The sequence below is a fragment of the Passer montanus genome, unplaced genomic scaffold (genome assembly GCF_014805655.1).
Source record: "Passer montanus isolate IOZ18808 unplaced genomic scaffold, ASM1480565v1 scaffold126, whole genome shotgun sequence".
Taxonomy (NCBI): Eukaryota; Metazoa; Chordata; class Aves; order Passeriformes; family Passeridae; genus Passer; species Passer montanus.
The window spans coordinates 1,093,965-1,112,658 of NW_024359388.1; the positions used below are offsets into that span (position 1 = coordinate 1,093,965).

The following is an 18,694-nucleotide window of genomic DNA, read 5'->3' on the forward strand; positions in this document are numbered from 1 at the left end:
TTCCTGGATGCTGATTACTGCAGAGCTTTGTTTTTTTGCTTTCTCATTATTGTGCATTTTTAGTTCTTTCTAAAAAAGAAAAATCTTTCCACAAATTCTTGTTCAAACTCTTGAACAAGATCTACAGACTGTAGATCTTGTCTGTGATGACAGTGGCTAATACACTTAAATTACTGCAGCAGATTCTATGTTGCTGAAAACTCATCTGTTTTAAAGCTGTCATAAAGATGACTTGTGTTTTTTAGGTGGTGTAGGAGTTATACAATGAACAGAATCATAGCACAGCCTAAAGACAGGAAGGCTGAGTTCACAGAGTCAGTTAATACAGTGTATCAATCACAATTGTGAATGATGAAGCAAATTGGATCTGTTTACTTATGTGTCTTATACTATGAACAGTAAGATGATGAGTGGAAGAACTGACAGCTATTTTGGTGAAGATAATGCTGCCGTGAAAGACCATAGGAAATTTCTTTGAAACCCTTTAAGGGATTATAAAAGAACTTTCAAAATGAAAACCCAATACTGTCACCTATTGGAAGTTTGTGATAAGTTTCACAATACTTTATATTGCTCTTTAAGCCCCATCTGTTGAAGTAAACGGATTAGGTGTATCTTTTCTGCCATGCTGCTCTGACACTCGAATAAATGTGCTTTGAATAGTTTCGCTTTGTGTTACTCCTGAATCTGAGTATTTCAGTGTTACAGCCGGTGGTCGTCCTCTGTGACTTCCTGTTATTTTAAGTGAATGTGGGTATCAATGGAAAAGAGCAACAGTATAACCTCAAATGCTGGGGGTTCTCTCTACAAAATTCAGTATTTTCGTCTCAGTATAAGAAAATACTTTTTTGCATTGAGAACAATCAATCACTGAAGTAAGCTCCCTAGTGATGTTGTAAACTACAAAATTCAGGATTAATTACCAGGGGCAGTTTCGTCTCAGTATAAGAAAATATTTTTTTGCATTGAGAACAATCAATCACTGAAGTAAGCTCCCTAGTGATGTTGTAAAGCTGCCATCACTGGAGGTTTTCAACATTGAACTGGACAAAGTGCTAGATAATCTCACCCTGACTCCCTTTCCCATGAAAGGTTGGACTAAATGGTTTTCTGAGATCCTTTCCAACCTGGGATGTTCTATAATTCTGGGAATTTTGATTGATTTATTTGTTGCAGCTCAGTTGAGCAATGCTGAAGTAGTTTTTGATGACTACTTTCAGAAATGTCTCTATAAGGTGAAATGCATAAAGCAGCAATTTAGACTTTTAAAAAGTTATTGGTAGTGTCACGGTACATTAAAAAATTATCATAATCCTCTTATTCTTCTTATATGGTTGTTTTTCAAAATGCGTGTTAGACTCCAAGTATCTACCTCCATCAGATTAGATCCTCACTTAGACTTATGAATAGTAACCTACATGTGGACAGGCACCCAAAATAAAAAATAATTGTTTGATACTGGAAAATATTTTGTGGGTTTGTAGTTATTTATAGATAAGGACATTTACAAAGGAAAGGTCCCATTAGTTCATCTGCTTCCTGATGGATGGATTCTCTCTACCTGAACTTCGTAGAGGCAAAACAGTTAATAGTTGAATACTCTGCCTTTAACTGCTTCAGCTAGACACAAAAGAAACTTTTGCTGTTGAAAAGTGTATGTAGGACATACCCCAGAAAAAAAAAGCATGGGCAATGTCACTAAAGGCATAAATACATTTTTATCCATGGATTTCAAGGAACTTGTTAATTTACTTGTTAACTGCAGGGCATTAATTACAAACAGGGAAAGATACAGTCCAAAGAATGGCATTTTCCCCGTGTACTTGTGGTTTTGGCTTTGCTACAGGAGTCAGTAGTGGTGGTTTTGAATAGCAATGATACAGATGAACAAAGAATCTAAATAAAACAAGATTAAGAATGTTTTTATAAGATAACATTTTTATCACTGAATTAAATTAGAATTCCACGTGCAGCATGCACTTTCATGTCGACTGATGTGCAAAATTATTCTAACTTCTGGCTTTTTTCCCCTTTCCCCAGGCAACGCTTTGCTCCACAGCCCCATGCTGGACCTGGACAGCGATGTGCGTCCATCGCCGATCGGCCATCTCAGTCAAACTGCTTCCCTGAAAAGGGGCAGCAGCTTTCAGTCTGGCCGTGATGATGGTAGGCATCTGTTCTATTTGAAATAAAAAAAGCTGCGGGCCCCACTCTCCACTGTGTTGTGTAGTCAAAAAGCCCAAACAAAAACCCACATACTGTGTGTTCGGTTTTGATTGCTATGAAATACGATTCTTTCTTCTTATACACCATTGTTGCTTACTAAAGAAGTCCTCCATGTTCTCTGCAAGCAAAGAGCTGTTCATAAAATTCAAGTTCAAAGTTTGCTTCTTAGAATGTAGTTAAAGTAATAAAAGTATTTTTTCTACAAGACCAGGTATTTTCTCTTGCATGCATGGCCACCTACTGCCTACTACATTTTGCTTGTTATACCTTTTGTGTGTGTTTGCTAAGATGGTTCTCCTTGCAATTGCACCTTCTATGACTTCACATATCTGACTCTCTGATTCTTTAAACCCAAAAAGGGAAACAAAATGTTAGTCTAAGCTCAAGCAGTCTGACTGTCCGCAATCAGCTGAGGCCTTCTGTGTGTCACAAATACCCTTGTCCAGACAACTTCTCAGGAATCTTTCAGTGGTGACATCAAAGGAGACAGAAACCATGCTTTTCACAGAATAGATCATTCCTTACTGAAATAGCTGTCTTACTGTTACCCTTGTCATTTCTTAGCCTAAAGCCTTGCATGGAGGTGATTAAAAAGTGTTACAAAGCAAAACACTAAATTTCTGGTTCTTTTTTGAATGCCATCCACTAACAATATGAGTGCTACACTTAATGTAGCAAGCAACGCCCAAAATCCAGTTTATTTTCAAGTTGTTTGAATTCTTTTGCATGAGCAGGGACTCAATTGCATATATGGCTGACAATTCCACTTCAGTTATTTTGCTTTTAGTTACGGATCTGTTACCTTTTACAAACTAAAAAAGGTTAAATTTCAGCATGTTTTGCATATTCTGTAGACACCAATTTATACCAAGATTCAAAGGAAAACTGGAGAATAGGAGCACTTGAATAATCCATCCCAATAATAAGTGTCTCTGAGTTGAGTTCCTTGGTACTTAGGTGCACATGACCACTGATAGCTCTGCCATCCTTGTTCTTCTTTGAGTGGAGAGACAAGCAAACCTACAATTTAGGATGCCTGTGCAAGAGCTGCCATTCCAAAAGTGCTGTGATGTGTTCTGTCTTCAGCTTGTTTGTGGACCTTTTTAGTTTTTGGTAAATTTGGGGAATGGCATCTCTGGACTTATTTTGTGATGTGGTGTGTTTAGAGGTTTTTTTCTCCAATATGTTTGACAGTGATTGTCCAAGATATTGGTTAAAGAAATTACTACAAATTCAAAATTGCAGCATTCAAATAACATTCAGCCCTTGCTTGAGCATATGTTCATGAGAATATGTAAACAATAGACAATAGCTCTAGTTTCCTCTTTAGAATGGTATAGCAGAGATTATAATAAAATCAATAGAATAAAATATAGATTGGAGCTTTCTCTAGTAACAAAGTAAAAATATCCTGAATTTATGACCATAACCTCTTGATATGATGTGCAGTTGCTTATTCTAAGAGGTATCTGCTATCTGCAGGTTTGGGACAAAGCCTGAAATATGCTTCCTTGAGGGGAAAATAATTTCTTAGATTAAGTAAATCTTGCCAGCATATTTCCAGTTACCAACAGACATCCCTGGCTATAACTCTGGATTGGTGCTGGAGCTTTTGGCAAAGATGAAGTGGTTTCTCAAAGGAACTGAATTTTTTTCATTAGAAGTTGGGGTTTCTAGAAGTTCCAGAGCCTCTGCTGCTATAGCTCTGTTGGCGTAGCTTCCTGACCTAGTCACAGCTTGTTAATGAAAGTTTTTCTGCCACTGAGTCTAGACTAGTTCTCTGGCAGTCATAGACCAAGCCAGTGAAAGTATCTTATCTGTGTGTTGCCAGGAGCTTTTCTAGAAGAGCTTTGATGTTTTCATGCCTCCTAAACAGATATATCACTCTCAGCATAGTTGCACTTGAGTTATGTCAGACCCTCTTTCCAAATATTGGGCTTCCATTATGATTTTATTTTCAAATACTGATTCAAAATGCCTTAACTTTTTGGCCATGAGAAGAAGGTGTTTTATTCTCCAGTAAAGAGGTGAAGCAATAAGTGATCCACACCTCAGCAAATGGAAGCTGCTGAAAGCATGCTGTACTTCAGGGAGATTCACGGCTGTCTACCAACACAATAAAATAGTGAGGCTCTGGTGAAGCCTACTAGCATGTAATGTGCTATTAGGCAGCTATTTTTGCCTAACTCATTAATTCCTGTTGTGTGTAGGCAACATTCTGTTGATGTTGCAAAGTAGATACAAAAAGTGCTATTTCATGCAACATTTTTCTGCATTTCCACAGTGTTACATAGGCTGATATCATATTCTTAAATGTATCATTCGTACAAGACCTGAGTTTATACAAAAAAAACCAGCACATCAACAAACATGTCATTTTAAAGTGTTTTGGGGGCTTTGGTGATTTGTTTTGGGTTTTTTCAAAAAATATATGATTTCTTTGTCCAAGTGTTCCAAAGCAGACTGTAGTTCCTGAAGTGAAATACAAGTCTCTTGTCACTGTTGTGCTGATACCCTGTTTTGTTAAACCATTGTAATCATGAAGGTTTCAATGGAGAACATAGATGATTATGGAAGAGTATTTCACAAGGTTTCCTTTCTTTTCTGTGTTAATGACTTCATCTGCCTCTGTTCAGCTTTCTCTTTACCCCCTTTCACCCATTGCAGAGGAAACTGGAAAAAATTATCAGTTGCCAAGATTTCATTTGAAACTTTTCTAATGTCTTGGTTACTTTCACGTTATCTAACATTTTAGAGTGGTTTGAAGATGAAGACAGTCTGAGTGGATTTTTAGGTGGATCGCCTTAGATACCCCCACAAGGGGAACTAGTCTGTAGATACTGTCATAGTGCTGGCACCTTGTAAGCATACAAGAGGAGAAGAGAGAGCTTGTATGTGTAGAGATTGTGTACACATATTTGGACTAGGCTTTAAATTTTTCTATTTTTACCCAAAAGGTTTTATATATACTGTATAGTCACTTGTGTAATACAGTGCAGCAGCAAGCTATTAGAACATTCTTGTTATTTTTAAAATTTTAATGTTGCTTTTTCCATCCCCTCTCCCCCTTTTAGCTTGGCGACACAAAGCTCCTCAGCAAGTTGTATTTGTTGAAAAGTTGACAAAACTTGTTGTGAGTCAGCTGCCCAACTTCTGGAAGCTCTGGGTTTCCTATGTGAATGGAAGTTTATTCAGTGAGGTATGGATTCTTCTATATAAAGGACATATAAGTAATAAAGGTCTGTAATAATTATATTTTGAGTATTATATTTCACTGGTAGAAGTAACTACTTACTTTAGTAAGAGATTTTTCTTTTTAAAGAACGTAAGCATACAGTGGAATTACCTTAAATTCTGACAGTGGGGATGGTGAGTGTGGCTGTGTTCCAGTTGCTGGACTCAATAATAGCTGAGTACTTTCACCTCTTACTCATAGCTGGCCCTTCACTGGTGATCTGAAGAAATAACACATTGCATGAAGGACAGAGATATGTGAAAGGCAGAGTCATACAGAAAAAATATTGCTTCCTTTCTTTGGAAAAGGAGTATTCATTTCTTGAATTTTAAGTATTTGGAAGTGAGGTTAGGTTCAAGAGCAGAGTTGCAGAATAACCAAGGCGCTGAGCAGAATTCACAGACACATTGTAGGGAGTCTAGTCTGGAAGGTTGGTCAGCTGCAGCTACCTGTGTACCTACTCCTTCTTGCTCAGATGACCTGATTTTTCCAAATCATCCTGCTAATGCAAGAAGGGGGAGAAAAGCAAAAGTAATGATTTATGATACATGCTGTTTTTATATGCACACTCTTAACAGATTTTGAAAGGATACCTCCCAAAATTAATTTTTGATAAATTAATTGATTTGTGGTATTCTCTGTTCTGATGTGTTTAAATTATGAAGTCATCATGTCTATCTACTGTTCTTTGCAGCTTTAGTAGGAAAAACAAAAGCCTTTGAAAAAGAGCATTTGGAAGCTTATGTTCTTATTTTCCAAAGAATTAATTTATCTATTGCTACTGTTTATATGATGATACTAATAGATACTATAGCCCTTTACATGTTGAACGCAATATACAGAGCATTATAGATTCAGTGAAATAGGTGCTATGTGTGATCCTCATTTTACACGATAAAAATAAAAAGAAAGATATTATATTTACACCTAATATTCAGTGTAGGAAATAAAATCAAGAATAAGCCTTAGTGCTGTTGACTTCACAAAAATAATTTATTTCATAAGGGAAATGACAACCTTTCAACACCAGTACTGTTGAAAATTCAACTTTACAAATTCACCTCTTAGGTTTACTGTGACATTTTTCTGTGTGCAATGAAATAGAAAGCAGTTTCTAGAGAAACAAAAACTTGAACTGTAAACAAGATTAAGCAATCTTGCTCACAGAAATGACTGCAAGTGGAAAATGTAGTGATCGTCTGTCTTGCCTGAACAAAACATTGTTTCAATGTATTAAAAAAAACAAAAGAGGTAGTTTTCTTGCTAATCTGTAAGGTACATATACTCTTCTATCTTTGGGCCTAATTCTGAACTTCTGAGAAATTAATCCCCATACATTTGATTTCTTCCACCCCTTTGGTTCCTGCAGAAGCCCCAGAAGTTCTTGCGGAGGTAGGAAGGAATCCATTCCTCCTGTGTACTCTGCATGCCACAGTCAGTTGAGGATGGGTGAGAGGAGGGGGTAGCATAAGCTGGAAGACTTCTAAAGCACCTAAGAATATCCATCATCACAGTGCATTCAAGACTGAAAGTTTGTGTTTTGCTGTCAGAAACAGTAGAAATTTTAGTTGTCCACAAAGAAAATTCTTTTACTATGTTGCTTGGTATATATCATCATTCAGGAAACAAGGCAATTGCTACTTTTTTAAAGAAACATCCTGTTAAAAATGGTATACAGGGTTATTTTCAGTTAGCTTATTTAAGTCTTAAAGACGTTTAAAAATATAGAAAGAAAATCTCTATATATGCATTTCAAGATGTATTTTTTGTTGTTCAGTTTGTATGGTTTTGGCAAAGAGGGGCTTCTTTTTACCTCTCAGAGATTAGCTATATGCCTTAAAAAATTGTCAGTTAAGATGTGTGTGGTATTTCAACAGTTTGAAAAGTTGAGTTCTTTGAATCACTCTAGGTGAAGTCACAAATGTGAGTAGTAACCGTTGATCTTACCACAAGATAGTTTTGGTCTGTCTGTGCAGGAAAGGTTTAAGATTGGTCTTCAGCAAAACCACTGAAAAAAAAAAATGTATCAAGGGTCTATGAATTGCTTTGTTTAATCCAGCTGTAAACCAGTGTGAATTTAAAGTTGCTATCTGAAATTTCAAGGAATACAACTTACTTTCTTTTTAATGCTTTAGAAGAGAGAAGTGGGAGTTAAATGCAGCAATAATTTGAAGGTTGTTCTCCTTGTCTGAAATGGTATAATTCAGAGCTTTAATGTACAAGAGTTTTATAGCTATGTATTTTCCAAAACGGTTAAGCAGTTTGGTTTTTCTCTAATTTTTTTCTCTAATTTTTGCTCACTTCAAAATATTTATTTTATCTTAAAAATCTTAAATGCTTTAACCAAAGAAGGATTTTGAAAAACAGAGCATTTCAAATGAATCATTTGAAAGTAAACTGATTGTCTTTGAGGACACTCCTGTCATGTTATTTCACTTCTTGTCCAGTAGATGTTGCTGTACAAACATAAAATAGGAGATTTTCTGAGTATAAAATTCAACATCTGCACTTCACCTAGGATTTGAAATAACTTTTTCAATGTAATTTACTCTACTGAGATCTCAGTAGAGTATCTTCTCTTCACAGAAGGGTAGAACTACAAACAGGAAGACTATTAGTCAAATCATGTTTTTCTTCAACTGTAACTGTCTCATGCAAAGTGTGCTCTATGTTCCTCTGTTCTCAAAGAAGTGACAATAAAGGTGCTGCTTATTTTGCAGTCTCTTTTACAATTAGTTGAATTATTTAAAGATCATTGGAACAAAACACTGTTCCTAAACCAGACAAAAACCCTGCAACCCTCCCCCTCACATCATGTATTTCCAAGTTGCCTTCGTTCCAAAATTTGTCACCCACTTCACATTGATGTCTTTCTCTGGTCAGCTTCCGTGCTAAACAAATACAGTTTCTTCATATAAATTTGATGCACAAAAGGACTATATATGTTTTAGATCTCATTAACACTGCAGTGAGAAAACTTTAACTTCAGGAAGTTTGTATGGCTTGAGCTACTCTTATGCTTGTCTCTGACTTTGTCTTAAGCACGCATTTTTCCTCAAAGTTAAACATAAGGGTACTTACCTACAGTAAGTTGAGTTTATTGAGATATATATAGTCCTTGCTTACTGAAATGCCCTAAGTTCATTTTTATAATTGCATCATAAACTCATCAGTTTTCACTTCTTCACTTTGAAACCCCCTTTTTCAGAATTATTTTAACAGTGGTTATAAGATACTTACACTTTTCAATTTTCTCATTTTCACAAGACTGCTGAAAAATCTGGCCAAATGGAAAGATCGAAGAAAAATGCTAGGCAAAGACAAAATGATTTCAAGGTAAGTAGTTGGGAGAGATGTAGTGGGGAGAGCCCTTATTTCTTTCATTTGTCCTTCATGGCAAGATATTTAGTGTCGCCTTGAAAAATAATATTTCCTAAATAATTTGTGTACCCTCATACCTCCTTTTCCTCTCTTCTCTACCATATGGAGCCACCTGTAAATCTAACATTTCTACCTGTTGTATATAGCAAGTACATGGCTGCTTAAGCATTTTGGAAGAGATTTTTCCTTGATTTTTCTTCCCCTTCTTCTGATGCAGAAAATGATTCAGGAAGTGATGCACTCTCTGGTAAAACTTATACGTGGAGCCTTGCTTCCATTCAGCCTCAGAGAAGGAGAATTAAGACAGTATGGTGGCTGGGAGATGAAATCTGAACTTTCTGGCCAGTGGCTAACACAGGTTATCCAGACTGTAAGGTAAATGCATCTCTGGACCCATAAAATCATTCTATTCATGGAATATGTGTGCTTTATGGCAAAATGTTTTGTTCATTGTGTTAAATACCCTGAATTTTCAGGATGTTAACATCTGCAAAAGTAGGATTGCAAAAAATGTTGCTTATGTCAGATTTAGGATTCTATGTGCAAGTGTAATTATCAATGTCTCATGGTATAGTCTTATTACATAATAATATATTCATTTTTTTCCCATAGCATCTTTTGAAAAAGTTTGAACAAAATATTTGCCTGGCACAGCATAGAGCATAGGCATTCAGTGAATGAAACACAATTTAATTCTTTAGAGTATAAAGCAATTATTTGCTGCATTTGCTACACATCTTTCTATCTTTGCCAAAATGGGTGAAAATACCATGTTTTTCACTGTAGTTATTCTTAGATCACAATTTGCCATTGCAGTTGTTTAATGGAAGGTTATACTGATGCTTATAATGTCATTCAGCTTATATTTTTTTATGAAATTCATTATGTATATTTCATTAATGGCAAAATCACTCACTAATATAAAAAATTTGCTTGCATTTGTCTGTGGGGTCTTCAAGAATTGTCATTACCTTTTGAAAAGTAACTACTCCTTTTGAGTAATACCTGGGTGTGATACTGTACTTTTTATCTTGAGTTTTCAAAGCAGGTAACAGGCAAAGCACATGAAGAAAGGAAAGGGATATAATCATATGTAGATATTCTTAGTGTGGATGGGGTGATACACACCTGTTGTTAAGTCTGTTTAACACTTTCTGTCACTCTGTTGTCACTTAAAGTATCTGTAACCACATAGAAAAATATTTCCATGTGAAGTTTGTTATTCTGGCTGAGTTTTATGGAATGCTTTCAATTTAAGAAGGAACTGACTTGATGAAGAGATATAAAGGGACACCCTTTTATGAAAAGCAAGCCACGAGTTTCACTCAAATTATAAAATTCTAGACTTTAGCACTTGCACATCTGTAATACTGGCTTGGAAATGTAAGCAATGGTTCTCTAAAGGTTAGTTGTGCTCCTGCTGTCTGAGATAAGATCCAGGCTGAGGCTCCAGACTACTTGAAGACTCTCTTTCAGAGAATCTCCTTTTGCTTTCCGGGCACTACCCTTGTAATGAACAACTGAACTGAGAGCTGGGGAAATCCTCTCTCCCTCCTACTCCTTTCCCCACCTTGTTTTCTTAGTGATGACACTTGGGCAAAGTGGGCTAGACTTTACTGCAAATTGATCAAAAGTAGAGAATAAAAGGGGCGTCTGGAGAAGAGGCATGGAACATGTCCTCAGAGAGTACTGATCAGTGATGACCAGGTCAGAAGTCTGTGCAAGTGCATCAGGTAGGTTAATTTTCAAGCCCCCACACTTTGAAAGTCTGACAAAATTCTTGTGATTCACTAGTGATGAAGGTGGGCTGTTCCCAAGAGGAGTCTACACATTGCCTAAGACCTTTATTTGTTGCAAAGTTATATAATAGCTTAAGCCTTATTTTCTCAGTTCATAACTAAAAGTCATTATGGAGCACATGATAGAATTTTACTCTTTTCTCTCATCTCACAAATCATTTACTGTTTTCTGTTTGTATTCAAGAGTGATAGAACTCACAGCATTAGACAACAAGGAGTTGTCATTACACCTGTGTGACGTGATCTTAATTCTTCTGCTCCTTTGTATGTCTCACACAGCTGATATCACACATACATATTTGTGTATATCACACAGGTGGTGGCACAATTTTTCTCTTGTACCCCATCCTGTCATTGCCCAGTATGAATAGGTTTCAGAGAATAAATTAGAGCTATGCAATCAAGTGAGCCATTGCTGATAAGATTTTTGCCTTACTATAAAGGTATGAAAGGTATGTATTTGTTAGGGTGAATTATAAGAGAAAAAGGATGGTCTTAAGGATGTGACAGCTGTGTGCTCAGTGGAATCAACTCTAAAGTACAGGGCTTCTGTTCAGTCTAAAGTAACTTACATTTCTCACAGATGGGTATTTACATTCTGTTTCCTGGCTGGCTGAGATAGTACAGATTTTTCTAATCTACTAATTCAGTAGTTGTACGGGGTGGAGAGCAGCCTCATTAATGGTGGGAGTTTGGTGGTTTGTGTCCAATACCAGGGATATGGAACTGGAGCCTACAGGAGGATGATTGGAAATGTTCCACCTGTTTGCTTTGTGCCTTCCTATTCCTCCACCTTGGCACACCTTATTACTTGTACTTGCCTCAGTATGAGCAGTAGGGCAGATGGCAGTGACTACCCTTGAATTGTCCTTGCTTACATATCCAGGAGTTGGATAAAAACAGTGAACGCTCTGTGCCACTAAGTCTGAGTGCAGCTGCAGCTTTTTTGTTGAAAGCTGAAATGCTAATTCTTGCAAATAGCTGCTGTGTTACTATTTCTAAAGGAAAAAAACCCCAGAAATTAATGTCTCTATCCTCACCTGTAGTACCAGTGTTTTGTGCTTGGTCAGAATTGAAAGTGAATTAATTTACTCTGCCTGTGGTGCAGTATTTTGGCTCCTGGAATATGTATATTCTTAGCAATCTGATGCGCAGCCACATCACCATTTCTGGCAGCTTAATCATGGTTACTGTTTTCATGCAAGTAAAAAAATATCCAGAAACCTAGTTGTGCCTCTTGTATTTGACCTAGGCATTCATCTAAAAACAAAACAAAACAAAAAAGTTACTTCTGCTCCAAAAGAATTATTCTTCAATCATAGGACAGGAGATCAAGCAGGGAAGTGTAAGAAGATAGTAGAAAAAAGGTGGCATGTTGCTGTGATGACATTATTGTAATCTTAGAGAAAAATAAATCTGTATTTACAGTCTTCTTATTTAAATAAATAATCTTCTCAGAATGGGATAATTGATTTTCAAAGATACACTGAGAATGGACCTGTTGTATTTATTTATGCAGAAAATGTCTGAAAATTTCAATGTAGTTGTATCAGCTTAAAAAACCTTGAGGTTTACACTTCCACCTAACTTTATTTCATTTCTAGGCTTAGTTCTGAGTCTCTTACTGCACTCGAGATACCCAATGACATGCTTCAGATCATCCAGGATCTTATTCTGGACCTTCGTGTACGTTGCATTATCGTGACCTTACAACACACAGCTGAAGGTAATAGAAGGCTGCAGGTCCCCTTGCTCACTGTCATTCTTTGTGCCCTAATTAGGCCAAACTGTGATCTGATAGATAACTGTGTTTGTTAGTGCCAGTGAACTCATCTGATGTTGTAGTCTCTCACGAAGCTTACTCAAATACTTAATTTTTCTGCCAGAAATAAGTAATGAGTATTTTCTTCCTTCAGTCTAATAAACAGATTAGGTTAGACTTGTTTCTTTTGAGTTGAGATAGTTCTACAACACAAGTGATTTATTTCACGATGCAGCTTTTCCATGTTGGAAATAGAATATATTTTCTTTCTTGAGGTTTTCTATAACATGAAGAACTAAATAAGCAGTGTCCCACCCCCAAGGACAAAAAAAAAGCCCAAAAAACCAATCCACAGGCCTTTATATTAGTTGTGTGGTTTCCAGGGCTTTTTACTAACATTGTAATCCCCAGGGTTTCCTGCTGTGTACACAACTTTTGCCATAAATGTCTGGATTGTGAAAGCCATAACACATTCTCTAAATCGAATATGACTCTATACCATCAGAGGCCATTCTTCTTGCTATCTTGTATTCAACTCTGAAACTTAAATTTCAATTAAGTAGATCTCCTGGAAATAAATGTCTCTCCTAACATCAGGGCAGATTGATCTACTAATTCTCCTAGCAGGGTCATGGGATTTTTTTTCCAAAAGGCTACTTAGCCTCAATCTTAAAAAAAAAAAATATGGCTTTTTAATATTACAATTTAGTCACTTTTAATCTTTGGCATATGATTCTGTGTAAGCTAAGAGTTTTACTCTAGGCTTAAGTATACCAAGCATAGGTGACTATATCAAGCATGTTTTTAAACTTTTGGTGACAATATATCATTAGTTATCTATGGCTTATTTGTTACAATATTGATATGAATTGCATTCTTGGCTCTTGTTTTATTAAATCCCATTTCACAATTAACAATTTTTTTCAGCATTAGTATCAAGCAAGCTGGCTGAACAAGTTCATACATTGTCTCGTCTCCTTAAAACTCTGTAAACTATTGTCACTATATCAGATTTCACATAAAGTATGAAAAAGTCTTTTTTGCTTTTCAGCCCTTAGCACAATTGAGTTCAATTGTTTTTTCTTAGTGGTGTAAGAGATTTTTTTTCCTTTTAATTGTGATATGAGGATGATCTTATTGGACTGACTTATTCTTCTGTCTGAGAACTGTGAGGGAGTCCTCAGATGTTCTGCTGTTTCAAAGGAAGGAAGTATTTAGCTCTCAGCCGTTTTCTTGACAATCCTCAGCTTATCCAATCTCTGAGCTACCTACTGAGCTTCTCCAGCACAGTGTAGAGAGCTCCAATATTTGACCAGTGATGGAACAATCTGTTGTGTTACTGGTTTTACCTACTTTTTGCACCAAAGCAATAGCCCAGTTCTTTGTTCTGATGCAGAGTTCCTGCTCCGCATGTTCAGATTGCTGGTCACACATTCTGTGTAGGAAAACCTCTTGTGGTTGTCTGCATCTTAGTTTTTAATACAAGCAGTTCATACTTTTCTGTCTTGAATCAAAAGAAAGCAGATCCCTAGGGATGCTGGTAGCTGTTATTGGCTGGATAATGTAGCTCTCTTTTGTTTAGCCATAATAGCAGCTTTCCTTGGCTGCTGCTTCCATCCCGTATCAGTGAAGCAGTTCTGTGTGTTGGCTATAGCATCAAGCAGGAGGAAAGATGCCTGCTTGTGCCATAATCTCATTCTTTACTGTTGCATTGCATGCTTTATCTGTGGGCCCCTTTTTTTGTTATTTGCCTACTAGAGAAAATTGTACTTCTGGAATGTATTTAAGATAGTGGGATTTTTTTTCTGCACATATCTGGGTTAATTGGGCCCTTGGATAGGTAATGGATATTCTTAAGGAGCTATGTAAAAGTATCTCAGAAGTAGCTATATCTCCAATATGTAAGTCAAAAAGCCTTCTCCTGGACTTGAGGAGTCCTAATAACTCTGAAATACGAGTACAGTGCTGATATAAACTTCAGTCTCATCTCTTGCTGCATGTTGTAAGTTGGTAAAAGCATTCAGATGTAGTTAAAATATTCAGATGTAGTTAAAATATTCATTAGAGCACTTTAGCTTTTCAAATATGATAAACCTGCCCACACACAGGAGTTTTTCTGTTGTCTTATGATAAACACCTTGTATACACACTGGCCCTGAGAGGCAGTCTGTGTTCTTTCCCTCCTGCATGTGGTCATTGGTCATAAAGGTCATGAAAGACAAATTATGTGAATGCCAGACTAGACAGGGAGTTTACATGAATGTATTTGACTGGAATTTGATGAGCAGTGAAATATGAGAAAGAAATTTGGTGGGTTTTGTATTTGTATCAGCTAAGAACAGAATGCAAAAGTGAACAGCCACAAAAACATGTAAAGGCCGACCAGTGCAATCTAAACCCTTAGAAGAGTATCAATTGAATTAAGTAGGAAGGTGAACAGAGTCATTATTCTACACAATCTCTTAATGCCTTTTATCCTCATTGAGCCTATACTTCTGTGAGGGTTGCAGAGTATGACACTAAGCTTCTTAATTTATCTACAGAAAGCACTAAGATTTTGAAGATAACTTTTAGCATGCATTAGTTATCCTCTTTTCTTGCATTTTTAGAAGAGATGGTAATTCACTGAAATTTTTGTTCATTTAAAAGGGAGTTTCATGATGTGCAGGCACTTATGATGAGCAATTTCTGTGTGGGAAAACTGTATGTCAAAGCCCCACAAACTGCACACAGTTCATCTTTGTTCTGTTTACACTTCAATTAAGCCCAAAACACAGTGATGATGCACGATGCATGCCATCCATAGAAGAAGTTTGCTTTTATAGTGCATAAGTTTTGGATTCATATCCCAATAAATAGTTATACAGAAGCCTGTATAAGTTAACACCTTCTGGGTAGTGGAAGAGAGTGCTTTTTGCATATGCATTCATGTACTTTTGAGGAAAATCTAGCACCATGGATCCTTGACCCTGAATGGAGATCCTGTGCCTCTTTTATGGTTTTAGTATGAATTATATACTGTCCTTTCTGTCTTTGCTAAAATGCTATGCAGTTTTATTTCATTTTTCATTAAGAGCTGGAGCATTATAGGCTAGAGACTTGGGCTCTTAGTTGAAATATTTTATGTTGTGATTAAAAATTTACAAAACAAAAACAAACCCAAAACCTTTGCAATATTCCTTTAATTCTAAGCTTTCCAGTAAACTATGTGCTTCATGCAAGTCCTGCCATGTATCATAGATGTGCTTCTCTGTGTGGTGTCAGCAGCACACCATGTGTGAGTTCCATTCTTAGTCATTTGAGAGTACTGAAGGCTTTGAAGCTTATAGTGCTATTTGCTTGTATGCCTAGTCATTGCAGTTCCAGTGTCTGTGGTTTCTTTTCAAGTTCAAGGAGTTTTTAATAATTAAAATGTATACCTTCTCTCCCCACCCACCCATCCCATGTTTCCCCTATTACTCTGTCCTACAGATATAAAGAGATTAGCTGAAAAGGAGGACTGGGTTGTTGACAATGAAGGCTTGACATCGTTGGTGGGTATACTTGGTGTCTTGTAGACACTTCCATTGCTGAATTTCTTCTGTCTTTTGCATGTGTAATGAAAGTGATTTCTACATTCTCCAAAATTTGAATTACTTTGGACTTTATCTGTGGGTGCTTATTGGTGTCTGTAGTTTTATTAAAATATGAAAATATGGGACACTAATTTTTTTTTAATTGTTTGAATGGTTACCTCTTTGAATGGTTTACTGAAGTAAAAAGTCATACGTGAGGTCACAAGTTCAGTTCATATCAAAATGCTTCATAACTTAGTTGGTGCACTACATGGAATTGGTCTGTAGCTGAATAAATAGGTCACTTATAGGTTATGATGAGAAATTGAACTGAAAAGCAACTAATTTAGGATATTGCCTACATGCAAACAACCAATGATTGAAACCAAATTCAGATAAATTAGTGAGACGCTTTCTGGAAATAAACAGTAATGAGTAATGCCTAAAACACAGCAAGCGCGTTGTAGGTGTGACTTAAATGCAATCTGCGAAAGCAGAAAAGGCCTGTGGGAGGGACAGTTGCTTTGTGTATGTTATCTAAGGGAATGCTCCACAGACTTTTTTAGTTCTTATTTGCTTCTATAAATACGTGTTTGAAGTTGAGTAGGAGGACATTAAGCAGTCACAATATGCATACCGTAGGAAGGAGTGTTGTTGTCAATTGTAGTACTCTAACCAGATTTACAGCTTCTGGTCTTGATTTCAGTTGCTGCTGCTATGGGCAAGTCCCTTAGCTTTTCTGTTTTTCACTGCGTTTATCTGCTGAATGAAGGCAGGGGGAAGGTTCTTCCACAGAAGTGTTATTTCTTTATGCTTGTGCTGTAACCTAACCCATCTTAATTAAAAAAACTGCTCAAGTCATTTTTGTGCTTAGAAATCACCCATTCATTCCTTGTATACTGTACTTCACTAGATACCTTTTTAGGCCATGGTTGAAACATGCCAAATTGTAATGGTGGAAGCTGACTGTGTTTTGTCATAGAGAGATTGTTTGCCTACTAAAGTATAGTTCATTAGGGTAATATTAGAGCAAAGGTTAAGCAGTATAAAAAAGGATCAGGCAGTCTCTTTGGGAACATTTTAGTCTTGATGTAGAAACTGTATTTTAAGTTTGTAGGAAAGGTTGAAGACCTCTCTAGTATTTCTATTCCAGGTAAAAGCAACAGTGAGATACAGAACCAAGTTGTTTGTTTGTTGTTTTTTTTTCAGCTTCATAATATCCAAAGAATAATATATCTAAACAACTTTCCTCTCCTGAGATGTGATGTTTTATAGTGTGGAAGTGAAAACCCAAGAGCAGCACTTTACTGCTGGCCTTCTTTTAAGGGATCCAAAAATACTAAATACAGATTGTCTTAGTGGCTTTTTCATGGTTTTCATTTTGCCACGTGAGCATCAGTTTTCCAATCCACCTCCATCATTTACAGAAATAAAAATTATTCCTAAGCCTAAAGTTGCTGGCATGCCATAAACTATCTAATGAATGAAAAGCAACTTTACAGCACTTTTAAAAACATTTTTGTCCACTTCTTTGACCCAAATACAGTAAGATGATGTCTCGCTTTTCTGGAGCAGTGACTGCTTCATGTTGCCCTGCACAAATAGGTTCCTGCCCAATACCAGCATACAGATGCATTAAAAAATGAAGTGTAGCTTATCAGAGAAGAGAGAAAGACAAGGAAAAAGTGACTAATGACTGCTGTGAACTTGTTTGCACTTTCAGGATGAAGTTGATACATGTTATCCAGGCACTCAAATTTCAGGTTTGCAAACCTGAAGGTAACAACAGCCCCTCAAACTGTTTTTTGTTCCATTTGAAACAAGCTTCAGTCTGAATTTCTTAGAAACCTTTTGCTGAAATGCAATGCGGAAATATTGCACATCCCAGGTGAAATTCTATTCCATTTTGGATGAAGGAGTGGAGAAGGGAATGTGTCAACAGGCATCTATAATGCTAACACAAAAATAAAAATATTTCCTAAGCTTTTTATATGAGGCTATTTGGTATCAAAGTCTCATTCAGAGAAAAAAATGTGCATTGATCTATGGTAATAATTCTGTAGATAATTTACATACAAAAGTGCATCACTATGAAAGGATCCTCTGGTAATGCATGAAATGTGATTATTTAGGTTTTTTCCCTCTCCCACTCCTTATTTGGGATAATTTGGAAATAAAGAGCTTAGTATACACCTTGTAAGTGTTCATGTATTTGTGTAGTGTATATTTAACATGCTTATCTGCAGCTTACAACTTGTTTGATTTTCAGCCATCCCAGTTTGAACAGTGCATTATTCGTTCCTTGCAATCTCTTAAAACTGTGTTGGACTGCAAACCTGGAGAAGCCAGTGTAAGTTTTGATTTATGCTTTCATTTTTGTTCTTCTTCTGAAACCCAATAGTAATTTATGTTAAATATTATTATGTTAAATAATATTAAAAGAACTTTCAGAGAATGATCCAAGGATATAACTTTCCTCTGTATTTGTTTCCCATGCACACCTTTTCACTTGTGCTAGCTCTTAGACTTCTGATTGTGCTTCGTTTATTAAGGGTAATTTGTGTTTATGGGGCAGATGGAACCTGTATTTAAATCCTTAAAACTGTTCTTCTGGGAAAAAAAAATGCTACTCATGTACTTTTCAGATAGCAGTAGACATTACATCTAAAATAAAAAAGGGAGAGGTCATTCCTTACTCTTCACTCAGTGTTAGATCCAAATTACTTGAAGAACTTAA

At 36.4% G+C, this 18,694-nt stretch overlaps 1 protein-coding gene across 1 annotated transcript in view; it reads left to right on the plus strand.

Moving 5' to 3' along the window:
• The window catches only part of EXOC2 (exocyst complex component 2), a 114,552-nt gene that overhangs the window by 51,026 nt on the left and 44,832 nt on the right, over positions 1-18,694 (plus strand). Inside the window, exons 11-17 of the mRNA XM_039698474.1 lie at positions 2,041-2,166; positions 5,301-5,425; positions 8,729-8,797; positions 9,060-9,217; positions 12,246-12,367; positions 15,875-15,936; positions 18,227-18,307. Coding sequence (XP_039554408.1) covers positions 2,041-2,166; positions 5,301-5,425; positions 8,729-8,797; positions 9,060-9,217; positions 12,246-12,367; positions 15,875-15,936; positions 18,227-18,307 — 743 coding nt within the window. The remainder of the gene's footprint in view (positions 1-2,040; positions 2,167-5,300; positions 5,426-8,728; positions 8,798-9,059; positions 9,218-12,245; positions 12,368-15,874; positions 15,937-18,226; positions 18,308-18,694) is intronic.